This window comes from Apiospora kogelbergensis (genome assembly GCF_038363985.1).
Source record: "Apiospora kogelbergensis strain CBS 113332 chromosome Unknown utg000005l_segment0_segment0, whole genome shotgun sequence".
NCBI classification, from domain to species: Eukaryota; Fungi; Ascomycota; class Sordariomycetes; order Amphisphaeriales; family Apiosporaceae; genus Apiospora; species Apiospora kogelbergensis.
Genome location: NW_027117422.1, coordinates 3,493,030 through 3,511,184, shown reverse-complemented (window position 1 = coordinate 3,511,184; position 18,155 = coordinate 3,493,030). Strand labels below are relative to the sequence as shown.

The 18,155-nt window shown below is 53.1% G+C and overlaps 6 protein-coding genes across 6 annotated transcripts; 3 read left to right on the top strand and 3 right to left on the bottom strand.

Annotated features, from left to right (window-relative positions):
• Positions 1 to 351: 351 nt before the first annotated feature.
• Positions 352 to 3,631, top strand: PG998_007738 (uncharacterized protein; the record flags this gene model as incomplete). The annotated part of the gene is made up of 2 exons (XM_066874554.1): positions 352 to 2,433; positions 2,486 to 3,631. The coding sequence occupies 2 exons, from the start codon at positions 352 to 354 to the stop codon at positions 3,629 to 3,631; spliced, it is 3,228 nt and encodes a 1,075-aa protein (XP_066730499.1).
• A 1,724-nt stretch (positions 3,632 to 5,355) lies between these two features.
• Positions 5,356 to 5,916, bottom strand: PG998_007737 (uncharacterized protein; the record flags this gene model as incomplete). The annotated part of the gene is made up of 1 exon (XM_066874553.1): positions 5,356 to 5,916. One exon carries the CDS (start codon positions 5,914 to 5,916, stop codon positions 5,356 to 5,358), a length of 561 nt encoding a protein of 186 aa, XP_066730498.1.
• A 1,951-nt stretch (positions 5,917 to 7,867) lies between these two features.
• PG998_007736 (uncharacterized protein) lies at positions 7,868 to 8,224 on the bottom strand (the record flags this gene model as incomplete). The annotated part of the gene is made up of 1 exon (XM_066874552.1): positions 7,868 to 8,224. The coding sequence occupies one exon, from the start codon at positions 8,222 to 8,224 to the stop codon at positions 7,868 to 7,870; it is 357 nt and encodes a 118-aa protein (XP_066730497.1).
• A 2,755-nt stretch (positions 8,225 to 10,979) lies between these two features.
• On the top strand, positions 10,980 to 11,722 carry PG998_007735 (uncharacterized protein; the record flags this gene model as incomplete). The annotated part of the gene is made up of 2 exons (XM_066874551.1): positions 10,980 to 11,178; positions 11,247 to 11,722. 2 exons carry the CDS (start codon positions 10,980 to 10,982, stop codon positions 11,720 to 11,722), a joined length of 675 nt encoding a protein of 224 aa, XP_066730496.1.
• Positions 11,723 to 13,874: 2,152 nt separating this feature from the next.
• Positions 13,875 to 16,030, bottom strand: PG998_007734 (Cdc23; the record flags this gene model as incomplete). The annotated part of the gene is made up of 4 exons (XM_066874550.1): positions 13,875 to 15,086; positions 15,140 to 15,272; positions 15,329 to 15,868; positions 15,933 to 16,030. The coding sequence occupies 4 exons, from the start codon at positions 16,028 to 16,030 to the stop codon at positions 13,875 to 13,877; spliced, it is 1,983 nt and encodes a 660-aa protein (XP_066730495.1).
• Positions 16,031 to 16,750: 720 nt separating this feature from the next.
• PG998_007733 (farnesyl pyrophosphate synthetase protein) lies at positions 16,751 to 17,943 on the top strand (the record flags this gene model as incomplete). Its single annotated transcript, XM_066874549.1, has 2 exons — positions 16,751 to 16,879; positions 17,020 to 17,943. The coding sequence occupies 2 exons, from the start codon at positions 16,751 to 16,753 to the stop codon at positions 17,941 to 17,943; spliced, it is 1,053 nt and encodes a 350-aa protein (XP_066730494.1).
• Positions 17,944 to 18,155: the final 212 nt, after the last annotated feature.

The following is an 18,155-nucleotide window of genomic DNA, read 5'->3' as shown; positions in this document are numbered from 1 at the left end:
GTGTCACGACAGGCGTTCAATTAGAATGGAGCGTTTCAGTCTCCTGGGCCAAAATATCAAGTTTTTATTGTTCGGAAGTGACTTTAGTAGGCAGTTGCCTGAGCGGCTGCTGCCGCTGCCGCTGCCGAGAAGGCACAGGCAGCAGCAGCAGCTCATGTGATCGCGTGCACGAACTAATTAGCACAACTGAAAACCACCCCACTTGAACGCGGTAGCGGTAGCGGCACGCGTGATGGCGAGCCACCTACCCAATCAATCAATCACTGTTTCCTGTCAAATAGTCAATTGAACAATCAAACCGCTACTATTGTGTCCCTTTTATGGGGAATCTATAAATCGAGCCCTCTAGGCATGTCCTCCGTCTGCGTTAGTCCCGGCAAGTGCTTGGTTAGAGTTGTCCTTGTCAAGGTCAAGACCGAGCCGCCACTGGATGATGACCATCTAGACATGAATCTCATCGAGATGCCGCCTCCATCGCCTCCGAGACAGGAAGGTCGAGAAGCCGAGATGGAGCCTCTGACTTCCACGCCTCCAAAGCAGGAGGATGCTGTTCCCGATAGTTACAATCCTGTCAAACTCGAGTTCCCCGAGTCTTCGAACCCTGTTAAGCTTGAACTCCCCGAGGACCACCCAAACCCTTCTGGGCCCCATCAAGCAACTACCTTGGACACATCAAGCCTGAAAAAGCTGCTCGGTTCGGACAACGTCGACACGCTAAAGCATGGTGTTAAGACTGGCGTCCGGTTTCTGGACCAGCTAGCTGCTAATCTCGCAGCCTACACGACCACCGAGACGACAAGCTGGCTACAGAACATTTTAGCTCAGAAGGAGCTTGCTGAACCCCGCAGAATTGTTGTAGGCGTTGTTGGAAACACAGGTGCTGGTAAGTCATCTGTCATCAATGCCCTTATGGACGAAGAGCGACTACTCCCCACGAACTGTCTACGGGCTTGTACGGCCTCGCCTACTGAGATCTCTTACAATTACTCGGAAGACCCCAGCGAGCTATACAGCGCCGAGGTCGAGTTTATTACCCGTGAAGAGTGGGTGAAAGAGCTCGAAGAACTCTACGCCGACCTTCTTGACCCGAGTGGAGACATCTCAAGAGACTCGTCGAATGCAGAGAGCGATGCGGGAGTGGCCTACGCTAAGCTCAAGGCGGTCTATCCTTCAAAGACCAAAGAGATGCTTGCGCAGGCCAACCCAGATGATCTCGCCGCCGAACATGGCATTCGAAGCGTTCTTTCCAGCACCAAGCTCCTCAAGGCAACGACCTCTAAAGACTTGTATAGCCAACTCCAACGCTATATCGATAGCAAGGAAAAGCTCACCGGTGACGAGCGCAAGAAAAACCCTCGAATGGAGTTCTGGCCTCTCATCAAGGTGGTCCGAATCAGAACCAAGGCAGATGCACTGTCAACCGGTGCCGTCATCGTTGATTTGCCGGGTGTTCAAGATTCCAACGCGGCCCGGGCCGCTGTTGCCGACAACTACATGAAGCAGTGCGGAGGACTATGGATTGTCGCGCCCATCACTCGTGCTGTGGATGACAAGACAGCCAAGAACCTCCTTGGCAATTCATTTCGTCGCCAGATGAAGTACGACGGCACACTGTCCAACGTGACTTTCATCTGTTCCAAGACAGATGACATTCTCGTCACAGAGGCTGCCGATAGTCTGAACCTGCAAGATCAGATTGAAGGGACAATGCAAAAAGCCAACGACTTCAAGCGAAAGATTGATGACCTCAAGGAGCAGCTTGCAGACCTCCGGTATCAAAGGGCGGCCTACGACGATACGATTGATGAAATTGAGGCATCGTATGACGAATGGGAGGAACTTGCCGCTGATCTATCAGATGGAAAGGTGGTTTATGCGCCACTCACAAAATCGAAGAAGCGAAAACGGCATGGGAGACGATCAGATGCATCCCTATCTCCCGGCAGTGGCACCGAGGGCGACTCTCTTAGCGACAAAGAGAACTCACATCAACAGCCCCGGACACCCTTAACGGAGGAACAAATTGAAGAGGCTATGACGAAGTTGAAAACAGAGAAGAAAGAGGCCCGAGCTCACAAGCGAAGTCTTGATGGACAGGCAAGCAGCATACGTAGGATGATCTCCGAGACTGAACATCAACACCGAGAGCTTATTGCGGAGGCCAAATCCACGTGTATCAAGGGCCGCAATAATTATTCTAGAAGCTCTATCCAGTGGGATTTCGCCCTGGGTATAAAGGAGCTTGACCAGGAGACTGCTGCCGAAAACGACGATGCAAATTTCGACCCCGACGAGGACGCTCGAGACTACGACACAGTTGCTGCTGGCCTCCCGGTTTTCTGCATCAGCAGTCGTGCATTCCAGAAGTTGAGTGGTCGGTTAGAGAAAGATGACTTCGATTCTCACGGATTCATGTCTCTAGAGGACACCGAGGCAAGTGACGAAGCAATATTTTCGCTCAGGAGCCAGGCTAACACCTGTACAGGTACCACAACTACAATCCCACGCCAAGAAACTGACCGAATCTGGACGCATTGCACACTATAAGGAGTTTTTGAACAACCTCCTTCGACTCATGTATTCGATGAATCTTTGGGTTACCAACGAGGGTACCTCGTCCCTGTCCACGGCGGAGAAGCGAAGTGAGGAGATACACCTGCGCAAGCTCCTAAGTGAGCTCAAAGATGTCTTTGATGCTTCGGTACGAGGATCCGTTGAAGAGATGGAGGAATGCTTTAGAGAGCAGATCTTTAAATCCTTCGATTCGTCGATCCCACCAGCCATTGAACAAGCTGTCATCACCGCTGATGGGTGGGGTGCCCATCGGAATATGGGTGGCCTTATTTGGTCTACATATAAAGCAACTGTCCGGCGTGACGGTGTCTTCTCCGGCGCTTCCGGGCCACACGATTTCAACAGCGAACTGTTCGAGCCTATATCGCAGCGCTTAGCCAGCGGATGGGAGCGAGCTTTCCAGCGACGGCTGCCCAGCATATTGCGTGAACTCACCGGGAAACTGACCAAACGGCTCGACGAGTTTCATCAGTCAATGCTGGCACGAGCTCACCAGAGCCAGCTGAGTGCGCTCCTCAATGTAGGACACCAGGTTGCGAGTGTCAGCCAGTCGATGAAAACCTGGCCAGCAAAGCTACAGGCCCGGATCACCGAACTTCAGAAGGAGGCAAGTCGTGAATTCACGCCTGTGATCAAGGAGGCTATGCTGGAGGCCTACAGGGTCTGTGTTGAAGAGCATGGCCCCGGATCATTCGCACGAATGAAGGCAGCGATGGGATCCCACGTCAGCACCGCTCGATACACCATGTTTCATCAATCTACTGGGAAGGTCAAGGGGATGTTGGTAAAACTCTGCGAGACTGTGCAGCAGGAGATTCTGCGGGATACCGGCCCCGTCCTCAATGACCTATCAAAGGACTACCTGGGGGCCATGCTGGGCCGTAACGTAGGAGAAGCCAAGTTGTCGAGTGCAGAGATCAGCATGCGAGCAAGGGTTAAGGACGTCTTGTTGAGCAACGACGCTATGTTTTCGCCCGTTGGGAAGGAAGCGGCTGTTGAGGTGGAAATGGAGGACGAGGAGGACATGCTGCAGGCCCAGCTTCTTCAGGAGATGTAGGTGCATTGTTGCTGCCAGTTGCAAGGGAGAAAAGTATTGTGTATAGGTAGAGATTGTGTACAACAACGAGGTGACTAGTAGTCAATGAGGGCTTGCATGTTAGTGCTACAACAGCACGTGCGTCACACTTACAACTTACCTGCCCCTTCTTCTTTGTCTCACAAACCCTGACCTGGCGTGTTGCGACAAGGGCTGCGGAGGCCCGAAAACGCGGGGGTCGGAGACAGATGCGTATGTATTGTCGATATGCGCCGTCTTTGCTTTCTCGAATAGGGTTTCTGCTTCGTTCTTATCGTATTCAAATGGGTTGCCGCGATACCCGTCACCGTTCCCGCTCAGGTGCGGATCAAAAAATGGCACGCCAGAGCTTATTGCGGCTTAGATCAATCAGCCAAGGCAAAACGATCGCGACGATAGATCGGCTTACCGGGGACAATGAGCAGAAAACCCATTGATCGCCATGCACGCTTAATTTGACTGCCGCGAGCCTTGGCGGGCAGCTTTAATTACCGGGTTTTCTTGTTGTGTCTAAAGAGATGAATTCATTAAATATGCTTACGTACCGTGGACGCATGGGCAGCAAGCACTACAGTTTGCTCTTTCACCCTTCACCTGCCTGAGGCTAGGGCCGAGGCCGCGACCGGTGAGAGTATCGACGCCCACTTTCAACTTTAGACCCTCTCCATTCTGGTTTCGTATGGATGTGTACGGACGAACCAACGAGATTGTGTCGAAGGAATCATGGATGCGTGCACGCTTACATACCGTGGCACCTGACACACGCCAGCGTTCGGCGACGTCATGCCATCTTGTCGTTACACCGGATCATGGCGCGCTGATTGTCACCAATGAGTCAGTTCACCAACAGCAGACCAAAACACCAAGAGGGCGGCTTACTGTAGCACACATCCGCAAGGCGGAGCGCATGCATGCACCACTCGCGCTCGGGACCCAACCACCAGGATGCCAGTTCACACACATGTTCACTTGGGATTGGGACAGCAATCTTTGGTATTGATCAAAAACTTTTGGTGTATTCAGAATTGGAAATCCGGCATCTATTGCCGGCAATGGGGAGGGGGACGCAACCAGGTTTGCTACATCCGGTGGAAGTGCATCTTTGGTGCCCCCCAAAATGTCTATGTACAAGAAAGGGTATCTTTTAAAAATGATATGGCTAAGGAGCGACAAGAATAGGGTAAAAATGTGATGTGTGTACGAGGGAAGGTAAGAAGCAAGGGAGTGCATCGAGCAAACCCGCTTCTTCGGTGGGACTGGCCACCCTTGAAGCCCAAGAAAGGTATGCCCCCTAGAGGATGCAATCCTCCGGGTGCAGAACCGGGAAGGGGGGGCTGCATGCATCAGCTCTCCCCTCCCCAATCCCAGTCAGGAAAGTGTCTCTATAAGGTGTGAAGGTTGGTTTCCTCCCCGTCGCGAGATGATCTAGACCATCCCCCTTGGGGAAAAAGGAAAACCTCGAGGTGAAAAAATTGGTCCCGTCATCCCAAAGTCTATGTCAACTGAAAAGAAATCCCATTGGCGGCGGTCCCCCCTATGCGCAGATGCGGATAATGGGTCAACGGCTCGGGTATCTTGGGAAAATCCAGAAAAGCGTGGCGGCGTAGATATCGTCATGGTCTGGCGCTCAGCGCGACTACCTCGTGCTTGCAAGGTAGATTTGTCTCCTCTTCTCTTTCCTCTCTCTCTCTCTGTAAGTCGTAGACTTAGAACTTGCCGAGGACGAACTTGCGGGGGACCAGGGCGGGCTCGTCACGCTTGCTGGGGACAGCGCTGCCGCCACCCAGGGTGGTGATGAGGTCGGTCTCCTTGGTCGACACGGTCTGGATGTCGTCGGGGTGGTAGTAGGCCGTGTTGCAGGGGAAGGTCTTGCAGCCAGAGAAGGCAACTCTGACCTTGGCCTTGGCTTCGCTGGCAGGGAAGATCTCCTTGACACCGTCGACGTCGGTGGCATCCACGATGGCGGACACGTCGAAATAGGTCAGATCGTTCCAGCCCTGGAAAGCAACTTCTCCAAGCATACCGGGGTTAGTAGGGGAGCCCTCGGCGATGGAGAAGTAGTTGCCCTGCCAGCCCTGGGGGATGGTGACCTTGGCCTCGCCATTGCCTTCGACCTTGATGGTGTCGACAGCCTGGAACCCCGAGTTGGCAGTGAAGATGACGGTCTTGGGGGTAGAGTCCTGGTTCATGAAAGTGATGGTGTTGGTTGCGCTGGCCAGGCTGGCGGCAGCAGCGACCAAAGCGGCAAGCTTAGCAGTGAATTGCATCTTGGCTGTGAAGTGAGGGTGTTTTGACTGGTGGGTCAAGTGGGTGATATTGTAAGATATCGGTTAGTCTGTCCGAATAAGACGGCCTGCAAAGCAGTGATAGCGATTGGGGCTGTATACGGTGATCAAAGAGTGAATCACTGGGGAAAGAATGTTTTCAAAGCTGCCAGGGAGCTTGAGGTGAGATGAGAGAATGTGGTTGAGTTCGTAATGAATAAACCCCATCACTGGTGGCGCGGGAAGCTGGCGACTTTATACTCAAGAGAACGGGAGTGTGTGACAAACTAGCAGCCGGTTGGCCCCCGATTCTAGGCACCGCGGCGACTGAAGGAGGTGTGGAGGGAGGGTCTATAGAACCGATGATGGAACACGCCTTACCAGGTACCCTGTGGGCCACGAGACGGAGAGAAAGAGACCATGTATCCATCGCACCAATACCGTAGCCAACCGTAGCCATTGATGGAGCAAGAATGCGTGGCTCGATACCACCCCGTAGCATCGGTCCGCTGCAGCTCGAGGATGCTAGTTCGTTTCCTCGATTCGAGGCTGCGGACACTCTGCCCCCTAGTTTGGTTGGGTTTCCTACTGCCGAAGCAGACTACCAAGCCTAGGCCTGCAAGGTCTGCAAATCCTGCAAAACCGGGCGGGCGGCGTCACGTCCCCGGCAGCCATACGATGTCCCATGGTCCCATATGGTACACACCAGGCTATAAGTCATATCCGCCCTGTTACGAGACGAGAGGAGCAAGCATGGGACCTCCGCGTGGCCCGGGTGCCCAAGTGCGGTTTGCGAAAGTATCAGCACAGTCTAGGTTCAAATTCTATAAACAAGATAGGCGGTTTCGTCGACGGGGCAATGCCACCTCGAGCATGATTCAAGTAGCGTTTCTAGCAGATGCCAAGAGGAAACGAAGAGAACACAGGGAGAAGGGTGGAAAGGGTTTTTTCCTTCGTTGCGACTTCGACGCAAGCAAGCAAGTCGTCAGCATGGCAGCGTCCAACCCCAATTGGCTAGTTGAGAAGTGTGTTGGATCGGTTCCTGGCGTTCCTGGCGTTCTTGGCGTGCGTGTGTGTGTGTGTGTGTGTGTGTGCGTGCGTGTGCCTGGTACCTGACAGCCGTGTGGCGGGCTAGACCAACTATCGGAAAAGTCGAAAGCTTGGAAGGCCTTTTCATATAGTCCAACAGCCAATCGGGAGTCCAGGGCAAACAGCTAGGCGTAAGTGCACTAGGAGGCACTAGGGTGGGATGGTGGGAATGCAGTTATGTAGTTATTGTTCTCTCTCATATTTTCTCTCATCCTTGGCGCGACACGTGTAAAGTGCTTTTTCCGTGTCGAATAGCATCGAATGACACAAGGCAATCGACGTGGCCATCGGTATCTTTATCTGCATCTTACATGCATTGTCTCGCTGGTATGGCAAGTCTCGTCGCTGGGGCCCTCTAGGCGATCTCGTCGAGGTGTCGCTGGGCATGCACCTGAAGCTGAAGCGTCCTGAAAAGGCCCAGGCGCACTCTCATTTCTGCACACGACAAAACGACCACCGGGGCCGGTCGGAGAAACCCCGCGTGGTGATGGATCCCCAACACAAAATAATACTGGATACACTACACACGCCTGTACGGAGTGTGCACAGAATATGTGCAGAGTTTTGCAATCTAGAGCTTTTTCTAGACCGTCCAAAACTGTGGTGCGAAGCCGACGGCCTGGGACTGGTGGGGGCTGTGAGCCAACGATTAAGCCGAATAACGTTCCGCAAGCAACCCGTTTCCAATCCCTGTCCACGAAAACTTTGCGCTGCAAATGCAGGGCAAATGCAAGGCACCGCGAGAAGTATCCCCCGATTTCTTGCGCCCCTAGTCTTCCGGCTGGAAACGCCCACCGCTTGAGGCATATATCGCGCGACGGTGCTGACGTGCGCGTCTCTTGGCAAAGGCCCCCTTCAATACATGTCATGATTTGGAGCAAATGCCCGCAGTCTCCGCCTCGGGTTCCTTGGACGGGCCTTTGGCGGCTTTGGCTTCTCGTGTCTTTAGTTGACCCTCCTGTCCTGAGAGGGCCACCATGACGTCCTTGCCCTTCGTATCCGGTGGTGGTTTCTGAGGCTGCGGAATATTACCAGCTTTGCTTCGGAACATGCCTGTACTCTTCGCGAGCCTTGTCGGTTCTTTTGCCCAGGCACCAGGCCTAAGATGACATAGATTAGCTAGCATAAGCGTTGAGTAATCATAATGAGACGCATAGTCCCGCCCGGTCGCTTGTCTTAGGAATCGAGATTTTAGGTGAGAACCGTGGCGACTCGTTGACATTTTGCGGCAGTTTTCTCATTGGGTCGATTGGTATATGGTCACATCTGACAGTCTCCTCGCGTGAAAACTGTCAGGCCCACCATGCATAGACTTCCATCACATTGGACAGTATTGTTCTTTGCCTAGAAAACATGCGCAGCAGGTGAGCAAGCACTAAGATGCGGGCATGTTGTAGCGATCATGCAAGTCCGCCACAGTCACTCTTCGCACACTGAAGGGAGAAAAATCTCTGCCGACAGCAAGCTGGTTGGAGCCCACGAGCCTTCCTTGTTGAAAGGCCATCCTTCTTGCGCTCCCTGGCCGGTTGGGGTGACGGTCGACCGACGGAGACAAAGAAAGTGGTGAGCATTGCGTCGGACTCTGCATCATGCAACATGCACGACCATTCCCTTTTATTGCCCATCTCAACAGAAACCGAGAGCGTCAGGGCTGACACCAAACGGGAAGTGTAATGGCACACGCCGTTCCAAATCCACGCCAACCAATACCTCATGGATGGCAGACTTGAGCGTCCCTCATCGCACACGCATGAGACGCTGCCCAAGCAACCCCGCTGCCTCGGCCTTAGAAATGGAGACCGCTATAGACTTGGGGGATTCTGGCGTATAGCTCTGGCGTTGGTTCAGTATATATGATCACCGATGCGTTTCGATGCGATGCAAGGCGAGACCTGTTGGTGACGCAGTCGCGTGAAGAGTTAGAGCATTGGCAATGGGGGTAGCAGACTTAGCACTACGGGCTAGGCAATTGACAAAACGGCCCTCAATTCGAGCGACCAAAAGCCGATCACCGCCGATAAGCAGAGGGCCGTGAGGAAGGGTCCAGCAAGACACGAACGGCGTCAATCAGTAGCCATCTCTCGGCAGAGATAGAGCCAGGGGAGGCAAGGGGATGGCCGGCGAGCGGACACATCAATACTTGAATGAACTTAGATGAAGCTCTACCCTCCCGATTTGTTTGAAGGTTTTCGGAAGCGGTCAGGCGATTTCGTCCAGGCTCAATGTGGCAGTCCCCTAATCGCCTAATAATCCCTTAACCACCTAACCCACCAATCTGGCAATTCAGCGGCTGCGGCTGCTGCGGCAAGCGCGGCGTAACGTTGAACATTACTCGGGACATGGACATCAAGGTGCGATTTGCGTCATACGTATTTCATCGGGAACGCTGGACGTGAATTTCTCGCAATCATCGATCACGTTGCTCTTTTCCCGTGCTTTGCCATCTGATTGTGTGGCGCCCTAATAGTGGCTGAGGCTGCGTCTGCGGCTATGTATGTAAGACACCAGTATGGTATGAGTCAAGCCTCGCGGCGATTACGCCTTTTCAGCTCTGATGGGAAAGCCCGTGCGAATTTGTTTCCCTTTGGATCGTAAGGTGTCCCGAAATAGACCTCTCTCCTCTTTTTTTCGCCTCCGACAAGCCTCCGCACGCACGCGATGCAAAACATTCGGATCATCTGCCCGCCTGCTGCTTAGGTGGATAACTGGGGTCTGAAGAACGAGATCGTCGTGGCTTGGGATGTTACCAACTGTGGGCGACTGTAAGAAGAGCGGCGAGGCAGCTAGGCAGGCAGGCAGGAGGTCAGAGATAGTGCAGGTGTGTTCGTTCAACTGTCAACTACACAATACGATTGTAGTAGTTCCCTAGTTCCTGCCCATGTCTGATGAGAATCGGGCAGATGCAGGCCACCCGCCAGCCTCCTCTTTCGCCCAAACCGTGTTGGATTCAATATATCCCGCCAATCACACCCTTGAGCCCTCAATAGCTCACCAGGCCGGATTGGTGCGCCATATCAGCAACTCGGATGTGATTCGTTCGCTTCCACCACACACACATACATACAGTCAGAAACCTGCATCCCCCGTCACCTCGTATTTGCGGCCTGTGATTGTGCGTGGAAGCTTCTATCACCGGCCTCGGCCAACCGAGCCTGTGCTATGCTGACTTCAGCAACGTTGAACGGCGCGTCTTCGGCGCTCACTTGACATCACCCGTAGCTATTGGCAGAAGTGCACTGTCATCGTGTAGCTGTCCCGTGCCATTGCTATAGATAGCAATCAACGGCGACTGGCCGACTGGCTTATACGATCTTTCCAGGAAGCTTTCTGACTGATAGCAAAGTGGGTCGAGGTGCTGTTGTGACGAGGTAACGCACCACCGAATCGTGCGAACCATGGGGCGTTGGGCTGAGAAGGTGTGGGCGGACTTGCCGAAGATGTAACCTGATAGCAGTAGCTTGACAGCTTATACTCCACTGGCTTTCCCATCTTGGTAATGGTCGGCCCCCTCTGGGCCCTGGGCCTCTGAGTAATTGTAGACACGGCAACGCACACGCAGATCGCATAGCAGCGCCCCCCTTACCCCCCTCCCTTTAGCCGTGTCGTTACCTCTGAAGACAGCCGGGGAGCTGCGATGGGTCAGTCAGCAAGCACACTTGACATGTAAGGTTGCGTTGCAGGGGGGCAAAATAGAGAGAGGCAGGCCTCTTCAGCCATACCTACTGCTATGTGCTTAAATACCAGGCGATGGCCTCTGTTGCGTCACACTTTCTGTTGTTCTCTACCTCTCATCCACCTATCTATTAATACCAATCACTTTCACTGTGTGCTTTGAGTCTTGTCGAATTTCGCCTGACATCACAATCGCTTCCCGCTTCACACTTACACACACACAAGCAATCGCGAAGACAAATCGCTGAGGGAAGAGGTTGGATAACTACTCTCGCTATCAGCAATACTACAAAACCCTAGTTAAGATGAAGATGATCCAAGCTGCTCCTATGGCTGGCCTCGTCGCCGCCGCCAACGCCTGGGGTACCACTGCCGGCTCCGTCGGCACTGCCTACACTACTCTCCTTACCACCCAATATGTCACCTACTGCCCGGAGCCAACCACGTTTGCGTACAAGAACGTAACGTACACGGTCACCAAGCCCACCACCCTCACCATCACGAGTAAGTCCTCGAGAGTTCCCATGTTGGCTTGATTGACCCATACAACTAACACGTCTTTCTCTCCCCAGACTGCCCTTGCACCATCAGTGTTAGCCAGCCTCCGCCAGTGACGACTACGTCGTACTGCCCGCCTACCTCGTACCCTATCGGCACGGGCAAGCCCCCTGGACCTACCTACTCTCCTCCTGTGCCTACCTACGGCAACAGCAGTATTGTGATCCCTCCCCCGGCTACTGTGGTTCCTCCTCCTCCGGCGCCCACTACAGGATACTACACCACCATCACCTACCTACCCCCGCCCGTCACCTACCTACCTGGCACTACTGCCGTTCCCGGCACGCCCGGTGCCCCTAGCGCTCCCGGTGCCCCTAGCGCTCCCGGTGCCCCTACCACTCCCGGTGCTCCCGGTGCTCCCGGTGCTCCCACCAAGACGCCCATCGCACCAACCACCACTGGCTCCATCCCCATCCCTACTGCCGGCGCTGCTAAGGCCGGCACCGTGGGTGCTCTCCTCGCTGTGGCCGGTCTAGCGATTGCCTTGTAGTGGACTTGACCTTGGCGAAAAATAAGAGATGACTAGATGGTTGGATTTGATGCATTTTACGGAAACGTTTCTATACCCTCATTTAACCAAGGCATAAACAACGCGGGAGCTTGGTATTTTACGGTGTTATGGATATATTTGGTATGACAATATATCCTCTTGGGATGATACACCAGCGACGACATTATGGCGGCTATTCTTTTGGCATTTTGGTGCATAGGAGTTGTTAGCCTGGGAAGGGGACGGGCACTGAACTAATACGGGATACCCAATTACGCTCCTTTGATATTTGCATAGCTCACCTGGAAAAATATGAGCGACCAAAATATAATACCTAATTATCCGGTCCATACTGTTCATTGTTTTCCTGCTCAGAGGTTGTCCTCTTCCCCCCTTCTCGCTCGCTACCAAATACAACCCTGCTCAGACAAACTCTCTCGTATGGTCGCTGCCAATGGTGGCATGCAAATCCTAGGCACCTGGGCATACGCTGACTGGGCCAGAGGTGACCAGGACCCCATGCAAGTATTGGTTCAATGATATATTAGATGCAATGTCAGTATATCACTCCTGCCAATGGCTTATCTGTGGTGACTGAACTTTGTTTCCATGGCAGAAAGAAGAAACAGATCCTCGTTCGTCTAATATGGGACTGACAACGCACTCGACAATCCCATGCTCCAATGCCACCCCTCAGCAGCCAACTACCGTCACATTCAACACCTCACAGCTCACCATGCAGGACGGCTGGGCGCGTGGTATTGGGAACAAGAATGTAACGGCAGCCCACCCCTCTTATCAGTAGTCTGGTCTTCTTCCTCTGGTGTAGCAAATAAGCTTTCGAGCTACCAGCTACTTGACAATAGGTTTCCTCTTTGAGGCTGTCTGTCATATCGGAAAGCTCGTATTCTCACTCCCTCTTTCCAGAAGAAGCAAAGACTTGGGACAATCAAGCAGTGGATAAGAAGAAAGAAAATGCAAGCCGTTGAGAGGTATGTGGTGCGGGGCAAGCAACAGCACATTCATAAGCAGAGGGATGAAGTATCCGAGGCAGAGGTAGAGGCAGCTGGTTGCTGGCTGGGCGAGAGAGACCCTTGCCCAAAACGTGACAGGGGTAACTGGCACGCCATTTTAGGAACGAACGCAGAGAACCAATATATTTATTTCCCCTCATCACAGCCAACTGGCCAAGACAGTTGGTCTTACGATCTTCTGCGTGCTCATATATTGCGGGAAACGACAGGGATGATGATTTCAAACTGCGTGCGTATCATGGGCCATGGCGCACAAGCAGTCTGGGCAGACTCCGAATTGGGAAAGAGCCAAGCCAACGGTATACCAAAGCGATCGCCTAGGGGCGGGAGCGTGGGAAAAGCTTGACGAGCAAAGCAGCTGGCCACACGATGGCTGGCCTACCAGAACAGCCAGGAAGCCGACTAGAGGCGTATATGTGCATGAGTGAGCAGGTCCGATATCAGTGAAAGAATGACAGGCAGAAAAGGCCTCAATACGAAAAATCTCTCGTCATCACAAATATTGACCAGGGGGCCTGGCCGGGTTGGCAGTTGCTGGGTTGGAACGAATCGCTGGCTGGCGGACTATCGGATAGTCGGTCGGCTTTTGGGGACAGGGGTGTGTATACTTACCAACCTGCTGTTACCAGGTAACCGAAAACACAACGAGCCTCAGATCAAGAGCGAACTGCGAACAGCCACCATCCCACAAAGGAATAACAGACCACCGCCATTTCTCATGTACAATGTCCACCTCAATCGTCTACCGGTATAGCTCTACCGAACGAAGTTACTTCCAATGAAGTGCTGGCAGGTGCCGGCCAACCTCTACTGCCCAGGACAACTCCGTCTTCGGATACGTGAGTGAGCACGTCAATGCAGCTTAAGCATCATTGTTAAAAGTCCCCGTGGAAAGAAAAGTCTGACATGTCACGATTGCAACCATCGGGTTCTGACAATGCCCCTCCCTGACCACTGCTTTCGCCGAGATAGATCACCAAGCCCCTGTCAAAAGGTGGGCGGTACGGCAACTGCCTGGCTATTAAAAACAGTTCGTGATTTCATTATACTCATCTCTCATGTCGCCACGTATTGATGGAACTCTTTGATCTTTCTTCGCGTCGCAAAATGCTACCCGATCAAGATCCGTCGTCAGGCCCAGTAACATCCATCCGGGATCTGACCTCTCGAATTAGAGCCTTAGCCTCTTCAACCTCCACCCCATCCTGGCAAAGCTCGCTTGCCAAGCGGTTCGCCGTCGTGTAATCCTCGATACGCATCGCGTGTTTGGCGAGCCACATGCGCGCCTTGGATGTCGCAGCGGTAACACCAGTACCCTCTCTGCCATTTCCATCTCCTTCCCTGCCATCGCCATCTTCATCAGAACCCTCATCGTTATGTATCACAATGCTCTCTCCCACGTTGTCTCCTTGAGCGCCCTCCTCTTGCGCAACACACATCTCCATGTACGCCTTGGCGTCGTCGTCTTGGTCTAGGCTTTCGTACATGATGGCGACCTGCAATAGAATCTCGGGATCCATATGGGCGCCGCGTAGGCTCACTGGCCCGCTTCCAGTGCTGCCAAAGCTGCTTCCCGTGTCGTAGTAGCTTTCGGCGAGCAGTGCACGCTTGAGTGCCTTGATACCATCCAGATTCCTGCCCATGCGTTGCAAACACGAGCCCACGGCCATCCACATCTTTCCGTCCCACGGCCGTAGGCCGGCCGCCTTCTTGTAGTACCACAAAGCATAAGCATGCATCTCGAGGACCTCGTATGTTTGGCCGAGGCCATACCAGGCGCGATAGTCGCGTCTGTTCACATCAACAGCACGCCTGTATGACTCGATGGCAGCATGTGTGTTCTTCAGCTCAACGTATTCATGGCCCATGAGAGTCCAAGCCGAAAGACAAGATCGATCCAGGGTAAGAGCTCGGCGGAAGTATTGCACAGCCTTCTCGTGCAAAGAAAGCAACGAGTAGTAGTTCCCAATAACCACGCACGATTCGGGGCGAAATTTGTCGATTCCCGAACATAGATGTGCGAGGAATGCGAGTTTGGGCCTTGAATTCATTACATATAAGATATTAGAATAATGATCCAACGAATCGAGGCGATGAGGGTGCAGAGACAGCAGTCGGCTAAAATGCTGTTCGGCTGCAACAAGATCTTTCGCGTGGTATGAAAGGAGAGCGTCGCAGGTGAGCAGAAACGACGAAGTAGGGAATATGCCCAGAAGCGCGTCCAGCGAGTTGGCGAGATTGTTGTCATGCTGGTAGAGCTCCAGCGACGTATTAATATGGAACATGAAGGAGACAATGTTCTGTGGCAATCTTGGCATCAAGCGGTTGAGCTAAGTCCCAGTCAGCAGATGTCCCATGTCGCTGTGAGTTTTCGTCAACTCACGTCTTCAACCCTGGAGATTAGGGACGTCATCTCAAGCCAGCAACCCCAGTTCATTGGGAAGAGGTGCACGCTTCTTCCCAGCCAATACATGGCGAGGTCCTCGTTCTTTTGCCTGGACAGAACCATACCATATCTGTATCCCAGTCAGCACCAGGCAATAGTATAGTATGAAGGGGTCGTGAGTCTCACAGATACTCTAGCCATCCTTGACTATCAGTATCTTCACCATCCTCGGTCTTACGTGCGTCGAACCAGGCTTCCAGATACCGGCTGATCGGCAGCAACTGCTTGTTGACACAGGCGCCGAGATCTTGGGGGCCCATGACCATTTCGGAATCCTCATCCTTCCTCTTCTCCCCGGACAAGAACTTGGCATATAAGGCGAGGAACAAACTTCGCTGACTGATTTGTGGTAGCATTGGTGTGCTTGGTGACTTTGCGCTTGCCGCCGGAGCCTTCCCTTTGCCTTTCCCCCTGGGCGTTGAAGCCTCTTTCGTGGAGATAATGCTAGCTATCATCGACTCGGGCAGAAAAGTAGCTGCGCATCGGTCAAACTCGCGACAGTCGAATAGCGATCTCGCCAGGAGGTATTTGTTGATCTCTCGCGCTTCCAGTAAAGCCTCTTCGGGTTCTGCGTTTTGGGCCAGGACTGCGGCTGGGTAGGCTCCATTGTTGGGGTCGTCGAGCCCAGGCTGGGGTTCAGGAATGGCGTTCAATAGCTCGGCGGCCCTGTTGATGACAAAATGTTGGTGGTCTGTCAACGAAGCAAGGAACGCGAAGAGGAAGTCCTCACCACTTGGAGGATTGGTACAAGCATCTCTCGGAGCACTTGATGACCGCGTCTTGGAGGGCGCTCCGGAGCTGGACCGTCTCGCGCTCGTTCAGGGCCATGATGACCGGTGCCCCGTCGGCATGGAGTCGTTCGCTTTGTCGTACACGTGCAGATTCCTCTCGTCGGGTGTTGGCGTTGGCGAGGTCGTCGGGGCGCACGCCTTAGTAATTGGGTTCCTTTTGGGCGCAGTAGTACGCGATCCAAGGGTAGCTTCCTGGTTCGTCTACTGGTTCGTCCCTGGACAACGGATAAGGTACATGCAGGTTTAGCAGTATCTACCACTACCCCACCCAAACACCAAGGGAACATTGGCTTAAATGCTCACCGCCCTCCTAACGAGGTTTATCGCCCTCTCATCTCGTGCATAATCGACAAGGCAAAGACGGGATTATCTGGACTATCAATGGCTAGTCAGGACTGGCAATGTTGAAATGGCACCTTTCTAGCCGGCCACTAACTACATCCGTGTTAACACCAATCCAATCACCCCTGGTTGTTCTTGGTTGGCGACCAGAATCATGGTGGGGGGGACCGAATGGCGAGATGGCTCATTTTAATTACACGGCCAACGTGTCGCTTCTTCTTCAACAAAAGAACTCACCTTCGTACGAAGCCAGCCTCGCGTGACAGCCAGAAACAGCCGTCGCCCTCCTAACCCCTCGTGTCATCTCCCATTCCGAGTCCAATTGTGACCGCCCAGCTTCTTCTTTCCTAGAAAACGAAAACACGAAGAGATCGGAAGTCCCAAGACCCCTCCAGTACCCCTCCAAACAGCCACAATGGCCAAAGCAAAGACCCCGGAGTACACCAAGTTCGAGAATGTCTTCAAGGACAAGCTCGTTTCCCAGCTTCTCGAGAATGCCCAGAAGTACAACCTTCCTAAGGAGCAGCTCGATTGGTTCAAGAAGGTAAGTCGAAGACTTTTTGCCGCCACGTCTCACTCCTTGTGACGCGGTGTGCATTCTCGTTTCAACCCCCACTTGGTTGTACTTCGTCGCAGCCTTGACTTTGAATCAAAACCCTTGCTATATCTAATATATGCGTGCAGGTCCTTGAGGTGAACACCATGGGTGGGAAATGCAACCGGGGCATGTCCGTTCCTGATACCGTGTCGCTGCTCCTGGGCAAGGAGCTGGATGAAGAGCAGTACTTCATGTCGGCCACTCTGGGCTGGATGATCGAGCTCCTCCAAGCCTTCTTCCTCGTCTCGGACGATATCATGGATGGCAGCATCACCCGCCGTGATCAGCCATGCTGGTACCGCCAATCTGGCGTGGGCATGATCGCCATCAACGACGCTTTCCTGCTCGAGTCCGCTATCTACACTCTCCTGAAGCAGCACTTCAAGACTCACCCTGCTTACATTGACATGGTCGAGCTGTTCCACGAAGTCACCTTCCAGACTGAGTTGGGTCAGCTCTGTGACCTGCTTACTGCCCCTGAAGACAATGTCAACCTTGACAACTTCAGCATGGAGAAGTACAAGTACATTGTCATCTACAAGACGGCCTACTACAGCTTCTATCTTCCCATTGCCGTTGCGTTGCACTACCTCAACATTGCCACCCCCAAGAACTTGAAGCAAGCCCACGATATCCTGATTCCCATGGGCGAATACTTCCAGGTTCAGGATGATTTCCTGGACTGTTTCGGCACCTATGAGCAGATCGGCAAGCATGGCACTGATATCATGGACAACAAGTGCTCCTGGATCGTAAACCAGGCCCTCAGCAAGGCAACCCCCGAGCAGCGCCAGATTTTGGAGAAGCACTATGGCCGCAAGAACAAGGAGGACGAGGCGGTCGTTAAGAAGCTCTTCGATGACATGAAGTTGAAGGAGCACTACCATGAGTATGAAGAGAAGCGTGTGGGTGAGATCCGCCAGATGATTGCCAACATCGACACCAGCGAAGGTGTCAGCTCCGCCATCTTCGAGGCCTTTTTGGCCAAGATTTACAAGCGCTCCAAGTAAAGAGTCAACCGATAATTGACAATCATTTCACCGGAGGGTGATCGAACCGACTACGGATTAAAAACAAAGACATAAATATACCCGGCCAGCTCGATGGAATGTTACCAAAAGAAAACTAGCTTCTGAGCCCATATCTAAAGACTACAGAGATAGGCAGCAGTTGGTTTAACACGCCAGGGAGAGCGCCAACACAAATACACATAATGATCATG